Source organism: Podarcis melisellensis (assembly GCF_964234715.1).
Source record: "Podarcis melisellensis genome assembly, chromosome: 14".
Taxonomy (NCBI): Eukaryota; Metazoa; Chordata; class Lepidosauria; order Squamata; family Lacertidae; genus Podarcis; species Podarcis melisellensis.
This window is the reverse complement of record NC_138546.1, coordinates 29113550-29131013: the sequence shown is the minus strand read 5'-3', so window position 1 is coordinate 29131013 and position 17464 is coordinate 29113550. Positions and strand designations below refer to the sequence as shown.

The 17464-nt window shown below is 45.6% G+C and overlaps 1 protein-coding gene across 6 annotated transcripts in view; it reads right to left on the bottom strand.

Annotated features, from left to right (window-relative positions):
• The window catches only part of CHD2 (chromodomain helicase DNA binding protein 2), a 63734-nt gene that overhangs the window by 36529 nt on the left and 9741 nt on the right, over positions 1 to 17464 (bottom strand). For 2 of the 6 annotated variants that reach the window (XM_081888368.1, XM_081888367.1), the window contains exons 3-7: positions 10244 to 10463; positions 9012 to 9098; positions 8288 to 8353; positions 2582 to 2643; positions 165 to 290 (exon numbers count right to left, since the gene is read on the bottom strand). In XM_081888368.1, coding sequence (XP_081744494.1) covers positions 165 to 290; positions 2582 to 2643; positions 8288 to 8353; positions 9012 to 9098; positions 10244 to 10463 — 561 coding nt within the window. Of the gene's footprint in view, positions 1 to 164; positions 291 to 2581; positions 2644 to 6058; positions 6174 to 8287; positions 8354 to 9011; positions 9099 to 10243; positions 10464 to 17464 lie in introns of those variants that run through there. The other 4 variants (XM_081888370.1, XM_081888369.1, XM_081888372.1 and 1 more) reach the window with 3 other exon arrangements.

Sequence of the window (17464 nt, the reverse complement as noted above, 5' to 3'; positions counted from 1 at the left end):
TGGGAGCCTCAAGCCCAGCCAGGGAAGGGCAGGAAAATTTTCATTTCCTGCACATATATGTAGGTCAGGCTGCTTGTTAAAAGAGCCCAGAAGCAGAGTCTATGGGTGGGTGAGGGAAGCATGGAAAACCCAAGGAAGGCAGCACCCGCCCAACCCCTTCTTACCTCCTCAAGACAGGTCTCCGAGCTTTTATTTTCTTCTGCTCTGGTTCGCTTTCTGCACTGGTGCCTTGTTCCTGTCCGTCTTCCTCCTCACCATCGTCCTCAGAGCCCTCCCTCTTCCATCGTTCCCTAGATTTATAAGCAAAACCCCAACAAGGGTTATCATTATAATGTCCGGTTCCGGAGGGAACACACAACATGCCAGGAGCACAAGCACTCCTGCAACTCTGGAGAAGTTGAGTCGGTGACCCAAGGTCCTCCTTGCTTTGCTCCTTTTTACTGAGATGTGCAACAAAACATTTGCAGAGCCCCTCTCGTCAAATCTGCCAGGATGATCAGATGTGTTTTATGTCCTTTCACTTGTCTCAGATCAAAAGGCATCTATCGTGCTCGGTGCGGCCAAGTACTAAGCTGCAAGCAAGGGAAAACCCACCAGGAACTGACCCCAGACATTTTGCCATTTTTCCTCTTTGGAGTTTGTGATGCGAACAGAGCAAAATGTTGACACTCATTTTATTTCATTCTATGGTGTGTTTTTTGCACAGTGGTACCTCCGGTTGCAGATGGGATCTGTTCTGGAGCGCCGGTCGGATCCCGAGGTTTCCGCAACCAGAGGAACCGCTTCTGTGTGTGTGGCAAAAACCCGGAAATATACATCCGGGTTTGCTGCTTACATGTCCTGAAGTTTATGTAACCGGAAGGATACATAAACTGTACTTGATTTGACTCTTTTTACTCTATTATACACATTAGGATAATGTGCTCTATGTGCCTCTTGACCATTGCACTACGAAATACCACTGATATAGAGTTACTGGTCTTCAGCCAGAAGCTCAGCACTCACAGCTTGGCCTGGGTGGAAGACTGCACTGAAAAACATTACCACCACTCCTTTGGCTAGAACTTTCCCCCTGCCTTTTTTCCTTTTTAAAAACGAAACAACAACAAGGAGGGCTCTTTGCTTTTAGAGCGAGGAAAAAGTTGCATCATCCAAAATTCTCTCTTCTGTGCAACTGTTACACAGAAGATGTCCCCTTTTGCATCTAGAGTATGAATGGAGACCTGTAGCCTTCCAGATGTTAGACTTCAGCATGGCCAATGGATCAAAGGATAGTGGGAGCTGTAGCTTGAAAACATCTGGAGGGCTATATGATCCCCCTGCCCTAGAGAAGGAGAGAAAGGCATATGAGATCGAAACATTAAAAACAATATAGCCCATGTTATAGGCTATCATACCTAAAAATGCTTGACTGGCTTCCCTGCAGAACAGGGGTGACTAACCTGTGGTTTTTCAGATGTTTCTGAACCCTAATTCACATCAGCCACAGTCAGCACTTTCAATGGCCAGGGATGATGGGAGCTGGAGTCTAACATCTGGAACAGGGTTTTCCAAACTGGGGTTTCCAGCTGTTTTTGGACTACGATTCCCATCATCCCTGACCACTGGTCCTGCTAGCTTGGGATGATGGGAGTTGTAGTCCCACAACAGCTGGAGAGGAGACCTAAGTTTGGGAAACCCTGATCTGGAAGATCACAGGCTAGCCACCTTTGCTCTAGAGCAGGCATAGCCAAAGTGGTGCCCTCCAGTTGTTAATGGGGTACAACTCCCACCAGCCTCAGCCTGCATTGCCATTGGTCAGGGATGATGGTAGCTGTAGTCTGCAACATCTGGAGGACCTGGCATTGGCTACCTCTGCTCTAGAATGCCACAAATGTTGCTCTGAGTAGACACACAATTCATATGTAGGCTGCACAGAGGACATGAAGAATACATTGCAATGCCCTCTGGACGTTGCTGGACTACAATGTCCATCATCCCTGACCACTGGCCATGTTGGTTGGGGCTCAAGGGAGTTGGAGTCCAGCAATATCTGGTGGGTACCAGTTTGAGAGCGGCTGTATTAATCTCAGGGTTGTGGGTTTGAGCCCCATGTTGGGCAAAAGATTCCTGTATTGCAGGGGGTTGGACTAGATGACCCTTGTGGTCCCTCCCAACTCTACAATTCTATGATTCTACTATGTTCAAGAGGGATTAACATTTCAAGCATAAAGGGTTGGCAAGAACCCTCCTGAAAAAAGAACTCAGCGAGCACGGTGTTTAGTGTGACTGCCCATGTTTTGTGGAACAGCATTCCTGTTGAGATATGACAGCCCACTCCCAGCCTAGCTGTACTTTCTGGAATCAATGGATGACATTTTTGTTCCAACAGGTTTTCTCAGCTGGACAAATGGGCCTTCACAATGAGGATCAATCTGTTAGGGTTTTAGTCTTGTTATAAATGCATTTGTTGTTTTTTGTGTTCTTAGCTGTTTTTAATATTCTTATGTGGAAGTCACCTTGAGGTGGTGGTTTAGAATGTGATCAATCAAACAATCATAGAAATAAGGATGCAGAGTTTTACAGGGCCCTCAAAACTTACGTTCTCTTCATTTGCTTTTGGCCTCTTCTTTTGGGGCTTTCGCTCTCAGACTCGCTATTTCCCTTAAACGAAAAAGGAGAGAGGAAGGGGAACCGTGAACGAGGCTGGTCGCAGGAGGCCAACCTGGCTGCTGCTGCTGAATGCTCACGATCAGCTAACGGTGGTCGGACATGGAAGTCGTTCACACCCAAACTGCAAAAGCTGCAACACCAAACTACCAGGGACAAAACACTAGTAAGATGGCTCTCCTTGCCTAAGCAAAAAAATTAAAAATCTGCCATTTGGGCAAGCACCCGAACGCCTGCAGCCCTGACCCAAAAAGAAGGTCTATTCTGCTACAGGTGCACAAATGGGTGAAGAAGGGAGTACACAGCAAGGAATAAAAACCCCAAAAGGGAAGGAGACTAAAATGAGTAACAGAACAAAACCAAGTGCACAAGGCAATCTATCAATAACCTTTACGCTGTCTTGTACAGAGTCAGACCCTTGGTCCATCTCATTCAGTATTGTCTGCACTGACTGGCAGCAGCTCTCCATGGTTTGAGGCAGGAAGCATTTCCAGCCCTATCTGGAGATACTGGGGATTGAACCTTGGACCTTCTGCATACCAAGCAGATGATCTACCACTGAGCTACGGCCTTTCCCCACGTGTGACTCTGACAACCTCTCTAAGGGGCATGGGCTTCCATGTCTAAAAAAGTTTGTGACAGGCTAGGCTCTAGATCAGAGCTGGCCCGATTCAGCCTCCCAAGCAAATTGTTTCCATTGCATCTCCTCTCTTCTCCAGTAAGAACATACCAATTTTGTCAGTGGTAGAAAAATAAAAATAAATGCAAAAAGAGTACTAGGGTAGGCAGAAATATCTCCACCCAGTGGAGCACCCCAATTATGCCCCCTCCCCGGTCATGAGATGAATCATTTGATGAGCAAGAGCGAAAAGGAAAAACCCTCCTCAGCTGATCCACAAAGATGAGGAAGGCAGCTGGGTTTCTTGTGTGTGAGGTCACATCCATCACTAGCATGTAGCCCCCAAAGGCTTTTCCAAGGCTGAATTTTGTCCCTTGGGAAGAAGAGGGTCAGCCACCCCTCTCCAGAAAGTTCAAACCGTTGTTCTGCAGGACCCCAAAGAAGGGGGCATGTGTTACATACAAGTGCGGTTTGCAATTAAAAGGCAAAGAGAAGTAGCTTCTCAACAATGGACAACCACACAGCACCATGGCAAGAAAACACCCCTAGTTGCCCCCATACCAGCAAGATCCTTGAGAAAGCAATCAGCAACCATGGGGGGGGATTGAAGAGGGGCAGAAGCAAGAGTCATATGAGAGGGGATAGGGAGATGGTCAAGAAGGGGGTGTGAGAGCTCAGTGTTGTCTCCACGGGTAGGCAGCAGCTCTCTGGGGTTTGAGGCAGGCACATCGGGGGCAAGAAAACCCAAAACAGAATGAAATAGAGCTTTGCAGAGTTCAAAGGCGAGGGAACATGCTTATTCACTGTCACTTACATCCTTGATTTGGGAGTTGAGCTGCTGGACCCTTGGAGTCCTTTCCAACCTTACAGTTCTATGGCTCTGTGATGTGAACCATTTGCTTACTTTAAGCAACCTTCACCTCCCAAGAACCGCTAATGCTTGACATGTCAGCCAACCCTAAGCAAGCCCCCTTTTGCAAGCACCAACATGCACCAACGTACAGGCCCAGGCTTGTCAACTTCAATGCTCCCTGCCCCAAAACACGAGGCAGTCCCACCTGCCAGCTACCGATCACCACAAAGCTTCTGTGCTGTGCTAGTGGGCATGTCTCACCCTTCGTTGGCACTCTCTGCTGCAGATAAGAGCCTCCCCAAGCTTTGCTTCAGGTCCTGGCTGTCTAAGGCAACTCCTATCAGGGAGCTGTCATCCAAAATACAGTATCTGGAGGCCAGAGGTTGAACTCAGAGCTTTGTCATCAGGCAAGAAGCCTAGTAGGGCATCTCGTGCCCGGTCTACCCTAAGATGGCACTCGCAGAATCCTCCCAACCGCCAACACCCACACAAAAGTGGAGGGTCATGTCACTATGGGTGGGGCAGGAGAGGAGATGAGAAGAAAGTGGCAGCCATGTGGCCGGTGTGGACCTGAAAACCACAGAAGTCCTGAGGTCTAATCCAAAACATATGAGCAAAAATCAAACCACTGCTAGTGGACATGGAAGAGCTTAGTTTCATTCTGTGGCTTATTTTGGAGAGGGGTCCTTCCCCAACATTTGCCTACACACCCGTTGTGTCTACTTCAGACATTTTCAGGCCAAGACAAAAGGTCTCGTTTCCACCCATACGACTCCTCACATGCTTGTAGGTGTTGTCTCCTTCATTTTTATTTTGTGTACATAATAATGAAGAAAAAAGCACCTTTTTTAAATGAAAGACAAACGAGGTAAGACAGCAAGGAATCTTCTAGGGTTACATGGGCAAAACAGCAGTGGGAAATGGACTGGGAGGGGCAATTTCAATTAGAAAGTTGCCCAAGGGGGGGAGGTTTAAGTGCCCCTTTTTGTCCTGTTCCAATCAGATAAGGAGACCATCCTGATAGTGAACCTGGGGGTGGGAGACAGCTAAGAGAACGCTAAATATGTATTTCCCAGGATCTCATGTATCTATGTCCCAGTTAGAAACAGGTTTCGTGTCTTCTGGGATTAGGTGCAAATTGACGCAAGTGAAGGTGTTCCTTCACTGAATGGTGTTGGTTTAAAAAACATAAAGTGAGACAGAATTCCCAGAACAGCCTAAGAAGAAATGCCTCTTGTTTAGCAACCACAGTGTCCACATGCAGAAATTTTGCATCAGCTCAGTTTAACTGATTTGAACTCCATCCATGGCTGAGGGAGGCTGGTGTAACACAGTGCTGGGGCAAACGATGGCTTAAGGCAAGCGAGCAAGCATGCTGGCGCACAGTGACAAAAACTGCAGCCGCTTCACTACTTGCACAGGTCGGGCTTAGCACTATGTCCCAACCCGGCACTGGGCTTTGTGTCGCTCCAAACAAACCACAAGCTGCAACCAAGGTTTGTTCTCAGCTTACTGCTTGTGATTCCTTTGAAGTGAGACCAATCCCGAACCCAGGTTGGGACACAACACTAAGCCAAACCATCACTTGGTGGCAGGAGTGAGGGAGCAGTGAATCTCCCACAGCTTCCTAACTGTGCGCCAGCAAACTTCCCCATTCCTTGTTCCATGGAAGGAAGCATCTGTTCCATGTGGTGAGCTATGGGCCTACTCTGCGTTTCCACCTCCATTTCAGAAGGGAAGAGGAGCGTTCTTTTTTGGGTTTTACAATATTGTGTGGTATAAGCAAAAGTTTCCTACTGAACGACACATATGTGTGTATTTTTTTGTTTTTGTTTTCAACTCTTTATCTTACAGCATAGCCAATGGCAATGGAGGAAATGGGCCCAATAGTTACGAGACCACATAATATTGTAAAACAAAAAAAGGACAGGACTTACCTGAGCCCCTAGAGGGAGCTGCTTTCGTCTGCAGCGGAGATCTGAGGTGGGTGTGACATCACCAGCACAGTGCATGCTGGGCCATCGTTACAGAGAGAGCCTAGTATTTGCAGAACTTGGGAAAAAGGAAAACAAAAGCTGGCATAAATGGCATGCTAACAGCCCACTGGATCTGACCTTTCTTGGGGGACGGGGAGGGAGGATCTGTGGATTTTTGTCAATAATGGGGAACATGTAACTCTCCAGACTTTCTTGGAATCTGCCTCCCAGTAGCCTCCACCAATGTGGATGATGGTCTGTGTTGATAAGAGTTAAGAAGATAAGAAGAACCCTGGTGGATAGGCCAAAAGCCCATCTAGACCAGCATGCTGTTCTTACAGAAGGCTTTGAGAAGCACACAAGCATGACTTGGATGGAACAGCCCTCTCCACACTTGAAATTCTCAGTAACTGGTATTCAGAGGCATAATGTGGCATCCTGGCCAGTAACCAGTGATAGCCATTTCCTCAATTAATCCTCTTTTGAAGCCATCCAAGTTGGTGGCCCTTACTATCTCCTGTGCTAGCAAATCTCATTGTTCATTTTTGTCCTGTGTGCATGGCTGGACGTCTGGCAGCCTCTGAAGGGCCATAGGCAGCGTGATCACCCCTAAAGCAAACAACTACAATGGTCTGCAAAGTATCCCCTGGCTTTCTCATTTCCCATCTCATAATGGAAACTAGGAAGTTTGGGAGGTGGAGGAGTTGAAGTGGGGGACACACACCATCTGTGATCGTGGGATCACTAAGTATCATAGGACAGGAAGGGAGCAACAATCTGGCCACAGAGTACTGCAGAAAAATGGGTGCCATGGGTGAGTAGTATAGAAACGGGGTGCATCTCTTTGCCAGCATCTTGAGAGCTGGCTCAGTGTGATAGTTAGGAGACTGAGAATCAAATTCTGCCTCCATCATTAACTCACTCAGTGAGCAAGTCTGTTTTCTCTCACCTGTAATATGGGAGATGAGAATATGTGCTTACCATTACTGTGAAAGTTATAAAACAAAACATGGAGGCAGCCCTAAGGCTTTGGCACTTGGCAGGCAGCACCGTTGTAAAGGGCGCTTGGTTGCTTAATTACTGTTGTGAGGCAATAAGAGGAAGGGATGTTGGACCACCCACATCTGGGACTTGGGAGGGGGGTTTCCCCAGAGCAGCAGAAAAAGGAGGGGAAGTTGGGTGGACAATAGAGGGGAGCATTTGCTTAAGCACTTTCCTTGCGTCCACACACAAACACACCCCATGCATTACAGAGTAAAACACAGCTGGTATTTGTGGAAAGTGTTGGGGAGTCAAGCGGGAGAAACATTGCAGAATGCAGATATATATACTGTAGGGATAGAGAACCTGTGGCCCTCGAGATGCTGATATACAGGTAGAGGCTATTTTGTGTGTGTTCGATTGATGCGCAACCGCCAACACGAACCATGACCTGGAACGCAACTCCCACGCAAACAGGGAATTGCCTGTACTCCAACACCCATCAGTCCCAATTTGCATGGCCGATAGTCAGGGTTGCTGGGAGTTGTAGTCCAGGAGTATATGGACAGCCACAGGCGCCCTGTCCCTAACCTGAATATGCAAGTGTGTGTTTGACCTTATGTGTTAGTATGTGAGTTTGTCCTGATGGACAGATCTTAAATCCAGAAGTGCTTATTATAAAAATGTAAACTGCCTCGAGGGTTTTGGCAGGTAGACTGTATTAAAAGGTAGGAAACAAGACCATCTCTGGCCAACTCTGCACCACCTTTTTTATGAATGTAAGAACAGCCTGGCAGCTGGATCAGACCAACAGGCTATCTAGTCCTGCAGCATGCTCTCAGATGCATCTGAGAAGCCTGCAAGCAGGATATGAATGCCACAGCACTTTCCCTCGCACCCCAGCAACTGGTCCTCAGATGCATCCCAGCTTTGACCCTGGAGATGCAACACAAGTCAGTGTGCTATCAAGTTGCACACGGAGGAAAGCCAAATCTAATCAAAACTCAGCTCCGAGTTGGCCGCAAGTGGCCAAGAACAATAATTTGCATTTTGAGACAAAATGCTCAACCGTGGGTGCCTGATGCTAGGCACCTAAATCCATATATAGGCACCCAAGCATAAATGGACCCATTTTCAGAGGACTCCCGAATGGGAGATGCGGGTGCCGCTTATATTTTCAGGTGCTTGAATATAAATTTAGGTGCCTACCTTTGGGTTTCCAACTTGGACATTTTCAGTGTGACTCTGAACTTTCCTGAGCCTCATTTTCTCCATCTGTAAAAAACAGAAGGCGAAACCACTGCTTACCCTCCTTAAAAATTGGTAGGCTGTGGGGGAATATTGAAGGGAGGGGGGAGAAAAAAGCAACTCACAAAATGGACAGCAAATAAAAGGTCGCAAGTTCCAGAACCACATTGTTCTTAGCAGAATTTGATGGAAGGCAGGGAAGGAGAGAAATGTCTCAGCCAACAGATGATTAAAACCCCAAACTGAGTTCATTTCATGCACTGAATTCAAGAGATGACTAATTATCTACAGGTGCGAAAGGGAGGGAAATGATTTAGTGAAATGAAACATCATGCAAACACACACTCCTACATACACACAAAATGAATTCATCTCAATGGTCCCTCTTGAGGTTCCAAGCACAGCCGTTCCTGCAATCATTTTCCCAGCATTTACATCACAACCACATCAGACTTCCAATTCGGATTGTGCAACTGGAACTTTTTAACCATAACATTGAAAGTTCAGGGGCATTCCATGGGCGCTGCTTGCTCAGGTCAGACTGCAGGAATGGCGCACGGCACGTCCAATGGAAAAATGCAACTGCCATGGCGCCACCTCTGTGTTTCAAAGGCAACACTGAACAGAATGGCTTGGCCATTCCCAATAATGTCTTTCCCCTCCTCTTTATCCTCCCTCCCCTTACCTCTTCATTTATATTAAAGCGCGAGGGCTCCTGCCTGCTTCGGTTCGACCTCCTCACCCCATAAACATCTGGATATTCTTCCCACATCTGCAAAATAAATCATAATCACATTTGTACTGCATCCTTCATCCATGGATTCAGGGCAGTCGACAGATGTTCCCTCTTTCTTATGCTCCCAAGAACTCTACAAGGCTAGAAGCAAGAATGGCGAGACACCAATGGCTTCCTCTTGTCACTTATAACCAGGGATCAGTACTCAAAAGAACTTTATTATTATTATTATTTATTGAATTTATATACCGCCCTCTACCCACAGGTCTCAGGGCGATTCACAGGATAAAATCAGAATATAAAATCGCAAAGTACATAATCAAAATAAAAACAACAACATGGAGGTTCAACTCCACTATCACGGCCAGCTAACATACCAAGGCTTTGTGATTTTGTCCAATCTGCTTTTAAAGCCATGCAGATGGGTTGCCTGCCATCACTCATATGCTAAATAAATAATGAATAAACAAAATTATCTTGTGGCAGTGAGTTCCACAGACTGATTACAAGCTCCTTGCCTCTAGCCCTATATTGGTGCATCGCCGGCACTCAAGGATGGCTTGTGGCTTCCAAAAGTGGCAAATGCTTGGCTGCTGTCAGAAGAGGATGCTGGATTAGATAGGCCTTTCGCCTGATCCAGCAGAGAAACCCTTAAATTCTTATCTAACAAAAGTAGGAATAGCATGGAGTGTGTGGATTTTGCAAGCTCGCCTCTCCTTCAAGATAGAATTTCCTACAAACTCTTTCTAATTCTGCAGACCTTTAATACATTCCTCATTCTATGTCTTTTCCCTGCCACTTTTTAAATTTTATTTTAACGCATCATGATTAGCTCTTTGCAAACCTTCCAATCAAACTGTCCCTTCTTTTCAGAATTTCTTTCAGCGGTACCAAAGAGGCAACTCAGCCAAATTCCGACAACACACAAAAGAATCCAGAAGGGTACACAATTCAGGCTTTGCCAAGTCATTGCCCTCCAGACCTTTTAGACTACAATTCCCATCAGCCATAGCCAGCAGGTTGGCAAAGGCAGATGAATATCAGGATATCAAACCAAAACCTGAAACCCCGGAAACAGAAGACCTTGTAGTAGATGGCAAGAGACCAGGCTGTGCTTTGCCACCTCCGCCAAAGGCTACCCAACTGAGTTAGACATACCCACCAGCAAGGGAACAACATACTTTTTTGACATCGGCGAGCCTTTCTTTCTTGGATGTTGGTTTCTCCTTGGCTTCCAGAGGCGTCTGCTGAGATTTTGAGCCCGTCGAGCCGCTTTCGGATTCAGACTGGCTTTCGGAAGTCTCCGAGCTGCTGTTGGATTCGCTCCCATGCTCGCTTCCTTGCTCGCTGTCGGACTGGCTGGCCGAGTCAGACCCCGAGGCCTCTTCTGATGCCGAGTGACTTGTGGAGGAAGAAGAGAGGGTTTCATCATTGTCAACCATCTTGCAAGTTCACACACTTAAGACCTGTTGAAGCTGCCCAGAGTAGTTGGGTTAACCCAATCATATGGGCAGGGTACAAATAATAAAGTCATTGTTGTTATTATTCTTAAGCAGGTGTGAGTCACCTAGTGCGCTTCAGATGCTGCTGGACTACCATAAAATATCAACGACTTCCCTTCTTCTCTTTCCCTGGTTCATTTTGCGTAACATAAATCCCTGCATATCTTATATAAACTAAACCATTCAGTGTATTCCATTATTACATCCATCAAAACTTATTTACACTGTTGAATTTATCTTAATGCTGCCAACGTTTTCGAATGTACACAATTTCCCCCCATATATTCAATAAACATTGTCCAATCTTCTTTAAACCTATGTTCTTCTTGTTCTCTTATTCTATGAGTTAGGTCCACAAGCTGCGCATATTGCATCATTTTAAGTTGCCATTCTTCTTTGGTTGGGACCTCGCTCATTTTCCATGGGAAAGGCAGTTTTTGATTGTAAACCTGAACTGCTCTAGATGGCCTTGTTTTGTTTTTGTTTTGCTAAAGTAGGTACGTGATAGTATAGCATCAAAATATAGATTTTATTTGCAGAATACAAACAAATATCTCTTCGAAATCCAACACTGCTATGGGTTGTTTCCTTCCAATGTATTTCTCATCAATAAAAATTTGTTGTGGTGCAAGCATTTTTTTTCTCCTGAAAGTGTGGCCCAAAGAGAAAGAAAGTTCAAGAACCACTGCCAACTGCATTTTTTGTGGTGTTTGTTTTTTTTTTAAGAAAGGGGGAGGGGGAGGTTATAAACTAAGAAATACTTCAAATCCAAATATTTGTGGCTAAAATACGAAATGGCTTTAAACTGATATCTGGCACAGAGGTTGGAATGTTATTCCAGCAGGGTTTAACACAATATTAAAAAAAAATACAAGTTGAAATATTTTAATATAAGAGGGAAAAGGTCAAAAACACAAAATGCATTTCTTTGGGAAGCTGGCAGAGGGCAATATAGAGGTACTCAGGCAGAGAGTTGGTGGGGAGAACAGACACAAACAGCTCCAGAGGCAGAGAGCCAGAAGCCATTTTAAAAGATTCTCTGTTCCTCTCTCCACCATCTTACAGATCTCCCTGCGTTGTTTTCTTCACCGATAACCCAAAGGGAAGAAGTGTGTTGTGAAAAGCACAATTAAGCAGAATGGCCTTTGAAAAACACTTGAGAGGACAGAAGGCAAATTTAAGAAAAATGTGCAGAGGATTCAGAAAACTGCATGCATCACACTAGCTGCTGAACTGGACAGCAGCTATGTATTCACTGCCTGTTTCAGAGCATGGAACAAGGAAGCTGCCTCAAACTTTGCCCACCTAGCTCAAGGTTGTCTACATTGACCAGCAGAGGCTCTTCAAAGTGCCAAGAGTCCTGACTCCAGCTGTTTAAACAGAGGGTGGGTGGGTGGGTGTTTTTCCTAGTCTACCTGGAGATGCTGAGAATTGGACCTGCAACTTTCTGCACTCAGAGCAAACGCCCCACCAGTGAACTGCAGCCCTTTCCTAGACAGAGGAAGCTGCCTTATATCAAGTCAGATCATTGGCCCATCAACTCAATATTGCCCACACAGACTGGCAGCAGCTCTCCAGGGTTTCAGACAAGAGGGTGTTCTAGGCACCGAGCCTGGGCTTCAGCATGCAGAGCGGCCACTCTAACAATGAACTATGGCCCTTCCCTCCGTTACCTCTTTGGGGGAACTAGAGAAGGGGACATTCAAACTGCAACAAATATATGTTCACGAGCCCTCCTCCCAAAGAGTAAAAGGAATAAAATCCCATTTCCTGGCTTTTTTGCAATCATCAAGTGTTCTGAACTAACCAGGGGAGTTGCCCCCATGTTTAGTTGCTTAATCCTCAGCGTCTTGACTGATTCAGTTGAGACACAGAATCATAGGGTTGGAAGGGACCACGGGGGTCATCTGGTCCAACCCTCTGTAATGCAGGAATTTTTTGCCCAAGGTGGGGCTTGCACCCATGACCCTGAGTTTAAAAGTCTCGTGCTCTTTCCACTGAGCTACCCCAGGTCCCCCAAACTCTCCGTATGTAAGGCTGCTGAGTTTGACATGAATTCTCAGGGTCTTTGGAGGGAAAGAGTAAAAGAAGCAATGCGGTTGAGCAGTTGAGTGTTGGAACAAGGAGCAAAGCGAGCAGTGTTCAAACTCTCCATAAATATCCCTGGGTAACACGTACATCTAACCTGCTTCACAGGGTTACTGTGAGGATGAAACAGGAGCAGGAGTCATGGATGCAGGCAGCAAGGCTAAAGGATGTTACATATCAAAACTGGCAGTAAATAAAACTAGGTCAGGGGCAGCCCATGCAGTGAGCGCCAGAATGTTAGCACTTAAATAGAGAAGAAAACCTGATAACTGAGGAAAATGAACAAAACAGTACAATCCGAGGAGAAAGGAATAAGAGATTTTCTTTCTTAGTTCAGGTATTTTACATAGAAGGAAGGTACTCAACCAAATGTACAGAGGTAAAACTCCCTCAGAACTATACAACCAATCAGGGCACATGCTACTACAGTGAAGATCATGCAACTCTACCTGGTTGCTAAGCAACACCTCTGCTGCCACCCCTTGGCTAGTTGACAAATTAACAGAAGTAACCCTTTAAGGTGCACACTGAATGATCCTGGCCTGCTATTGGACTTCCATGTCCAGATACTATAGGACTCCATCTTCCAACAACCCTGGGCAGCATGGCCAGTTGCCAGGGATGATGGACACTGAAGTCCTGCAGCATCTGAAGGTCACCACATTAGCTTAAAAGGCTATCAAAGGTCACCACCTTAAAAGGCTATCAAAACACAACTGTTCAGCTTCACAAGGGAAAAGAAGCTAGCATGTGCCCAGCCATTGTTTGTTTACCTACAACAGGAGTGGGACAACTGTTTTCAGCCCAAGGGCCATATTACCTTCTGGGCAACCTTTCATTGGCCACACACTAGTGGTGGGTTGGGCAGAGGCTGGTTTCTACACAAAGACATCCCTCTTGTGTCTTCCATCCAGACAAGAAAGAGACATTATCAGAGTTCAAACACATTTTCCAACCAGACAGAAGCAGTCACCAAGAGTGTGGGGGGAAACGGGCCAGTGCTGGGTGCCACTTGGTGAAAGTTCTGAGGGCCACATAGAGCACCCTGGGGCTTGAATTTCATCCTCAGGCCTTTCTTCCTAATCCTAGCTGCAATGCAGGAAGCTGTGGTTGCTCAAGTGCGAGGCAAATGCACTCTGCATGTGCCTAGAGGCACTTTTCTAGTGATTATTCTTCTTCAGCACATTTGTGATGTTCCAAATTGGGAGGTGAGGGCATGCCAGAATCCCAGTGTCCAAACCACATTCCACACAAGCACGCTGCAGGCCCGCGGCGCTTTTTCGAGCAGCGAAAAGGCAGGCAGACGTAAGCCCCACGCCACCCAAGCCACTGCATTACTCCCAGGAGAAACGTGCAGCTCAGGCGTGCTGCAGGCCCCGCGGTAAGTGCCACCCTCCACGGTGTGGCACCCAGTGCCCCCTGCCTCCCCTAGCTATGCCTCTGCTGAAGAGGGTCTGTGAATGCTAGCTTAGAGATCAGTTGGTGCTGCCAAGCAAAAAGTAGAGTAACCAAAGTTTCAGCTGGCACCCTCCTAGCTGTGAACTGATCTGTAAGAATTACCAGGAGTTTTTCATGGCACAGAGATTAATATCTCCATTTTCCAATTTATACAAATCAATCTGATACTAAAGGCAAAAGAGCAGACCAGAGTGTGCAGCCTGTGTTAGGGAGAAGTGGGGATAAACGTAATTAGAATATACATGGGCTACTTTGTGGTAGATCAGTATCTCAATGGGCTACCAAAAATAAATGATCTAGGGCTGGATAGGTCCGGATTTCCCCGCATATTACCAGGATTTCAAAGGCAGAATTGACGTCCAGAGGGGGATTTCCGAAAGGTGGTACTACAAAATTTGGGGGGGGGGGGTTTCCAAATTTTGGGGGGGTTTTAACAACTTTCAGGATGCCCTGGTTTTTACTTTTTGAAATAGGGCAACGCTAAATAAGCCAAAATAGTTATTAGGGCAATATCTTTATTAGACCAACCAAAAATGTCCCAAAAATAGTGTGCAAATATTTTGAGTATTTTGTGTTCATTTGGTTGATCTAATAAAGATATTGCACTAATAAACGTTTTAGAATTTTTCTTAAGGACCAACAGGTTTTTAAAGTAAATACAGGAAAATAGACAGCATTTGAAAAGGCTCAGCCTCTGCCAAACACAAGAGCCACAGGCAAGATTTAAATGGGACAATGAAGCTACTTTTCCTCCCCAGAGAAATCTAAAGGGTTTTCAGCTTCCTAACACAAACCACATACCGAGCAGTCTAAGGACCTGCAAAATTAGCCACACACCCAGTTCTGTGATGCATCTTTTGGTAGAAAAGGGGATTTCCCCTTCAACTGCAGGAAGCTGCTATTAACAAACTTAAAAGTGGTGGTGCACATGCCTGATCTCTGAGTGCATTTCATAAACACGTCTCTCGAGCAATTTCATCCACAAGAAAGTTGCTCTGTTTATGTATATTCATCTGAAAATGTAGTACAGTACTAAACTCAAACTTTGGTTGGTAGGGGTAGCCAAAGTGGTGCCTTCCAGATTTTGTTTGACTCCAACACTCATCAGCCTCAGCCAGCTTGAACGATGAGGATTATGATTATGATTATCATCATCATCATCATCATCAACATTATTAAGGAGGCCAGGGCTGCAGATCCATAACTGACGAAACAAAAACATAAAACGTACTAATGACAATTCCAAAGCAGATATAGACTGGGATAAACATCTCCACTTAAAACAGGGGTAGGCATCCTAAGGCCTGTGGGCTGGATGCGGCTCAATCGCCTTCTCAATCCAGCCCACGGACAGTCCAGGAATCAGTGTTTTTACATGAGTAGAATGTGCGTTTTTATTTAAAATGCATCTCTGGGTTATTTGTGGGGCCTTCCTGGTGTTTTTACATGAGTAGAATGTGTGCTTTTATTTCAAATGCATCTCTGGGTTATTTGTGGGGCATAGGAATTTGTTCCAATTTTTCTTTTCAAAATATAGTCTGGCCCACCACATGGTCTGAGGGACGTTGGACCGGCCCACGGCTGAAAAAGGTTGCTGACCCCTGACTTAAAAGGTTTGTCTTCAGAAGGTACAGAAAAGGTAACAGATACAGCTTCTGTCTGATAATGAACCTGAGGGAATTTTCAAGGGTCAGGTGCCACAAAGCTCAAGGCCTGGTTCCTCTATTGTGTGAATTGACCTCCTGCTAAGCTGATACCTGCAGAGGACAGTGATGATGGCCCTTCTCTCCTCCAAGGACACCTGAAGGCTCTCTCAAAATGGCCATCTTATTCCACAGATTATCCCTTCCAGCGAGATGTGCTTCCAAAGAGTTGAAGCCTGGCTTCTTCAAAAGACCCTTCCTTTGCCATATTGCCCCCATCTAGTCCAGTCCTATCTGCATAGCAAGGGCACATTCACTCCATACATTTAAAGCATCGTGATGCAACTTTAAAGAGCCATGGGTTCCCCCAAAGAATTCTGGAAACTGTGTATCATGAAGGGTGTAGATCAGAGAGCTATGATTCCCAGAGTATCCCAGTAAAAGCAACTGGCTGTTCAAAGCGGTATCACGGTGCTTTAAATGTATGAATGTGGCCTTAGCGTCATGCAGCAAAAACAAGAGATTTCTTGCGGAACCTTGAAGACTAAAAAACTTACTATGGCATAACCTTTAGGAAGTTCCTTTTCTTCCCCATACGACACACTGTCACAGCACACTTTTTCTCATGGTTTGCATTGCTTTTAGGAAACTTTCTCATAACCGTTTTCCTCTTTGTGCCTGCCCACCCCCAAAAAACCCTCTAGGATCCTCATATTCACCCTCTTTTTCAGTTTCCTAATACATCACACAGGCCCGTTCCCAGACAGCCACTGAATGCAAACTGGAGGGGCCTGACTCCAGAGCATACGCCCCCATAGGCTGCTTTTGCTGCAAGGCCACAAGATTTCCGTTGTTCTGTGACATCTGGAGTTTCAACATCCAGAGGGGGAGTTGCTTGGATTTAACCCTGTGAATGTGGCCTCCATCAGGGAATAATAGGTTGCCAGGGATACGGATGTTTTACTGAGTGAACAAAAAGTGCAGCAAAGAAAGAGATCAAGCATAATGGCCCATCACCACCACCCATGATTAAAGAGCATCTCTGACAACTTCTATAGGAAGCCTCTTCCCAGTTCACACTCACGAAAGAGAGAGGAAAAACCAAAGGCTACTTTGGACTCAAAAGATGAAGTAATTGTCCCAGCAATGTGATGGGGGGTGGGGAGCACCCCAACAGATGAGAGCTTACTTTCAAGTTACACAATACTTTTTTCAGGCATAAGCATGGGGAGGGGGAGATACAGGGTTGCATCCAATTGAAATTAACGGCCATTATTAACTTAGGCCCATTAATTTCAGTGGGCTTATTTTTGAGTATAACGTAACTGAATGCAACTGATTTCTGGGTGTGACATAAATTGGGTACACACGACATTTTTAAAAACACACTCTTTTCCTCAAAGAATTCTGGGCACCGTGGTTTGTTTAAGGGCTGCTAGGAATCGTAACTCTGTGAGGGGTGAACTACATTGCCCAGAATTCTTTGAGGGTGAAAATTTGCTTTGAACGCACATTGAAGGTGGATAAAACCCAGGCTCAAAGTTACAAACACACAAATTCATGGAAAATGTTAACTTGGTAGAACTTTGTGTTCTTCGAACCCAAACCAAGGAAATTCAGCTTTTAAAATAAATAAATAATAATAATAATAATCTTGCTTTCAATGACTGCAGAAACTCACGGCCAGAATATTGAGCAACTATAATTCTAA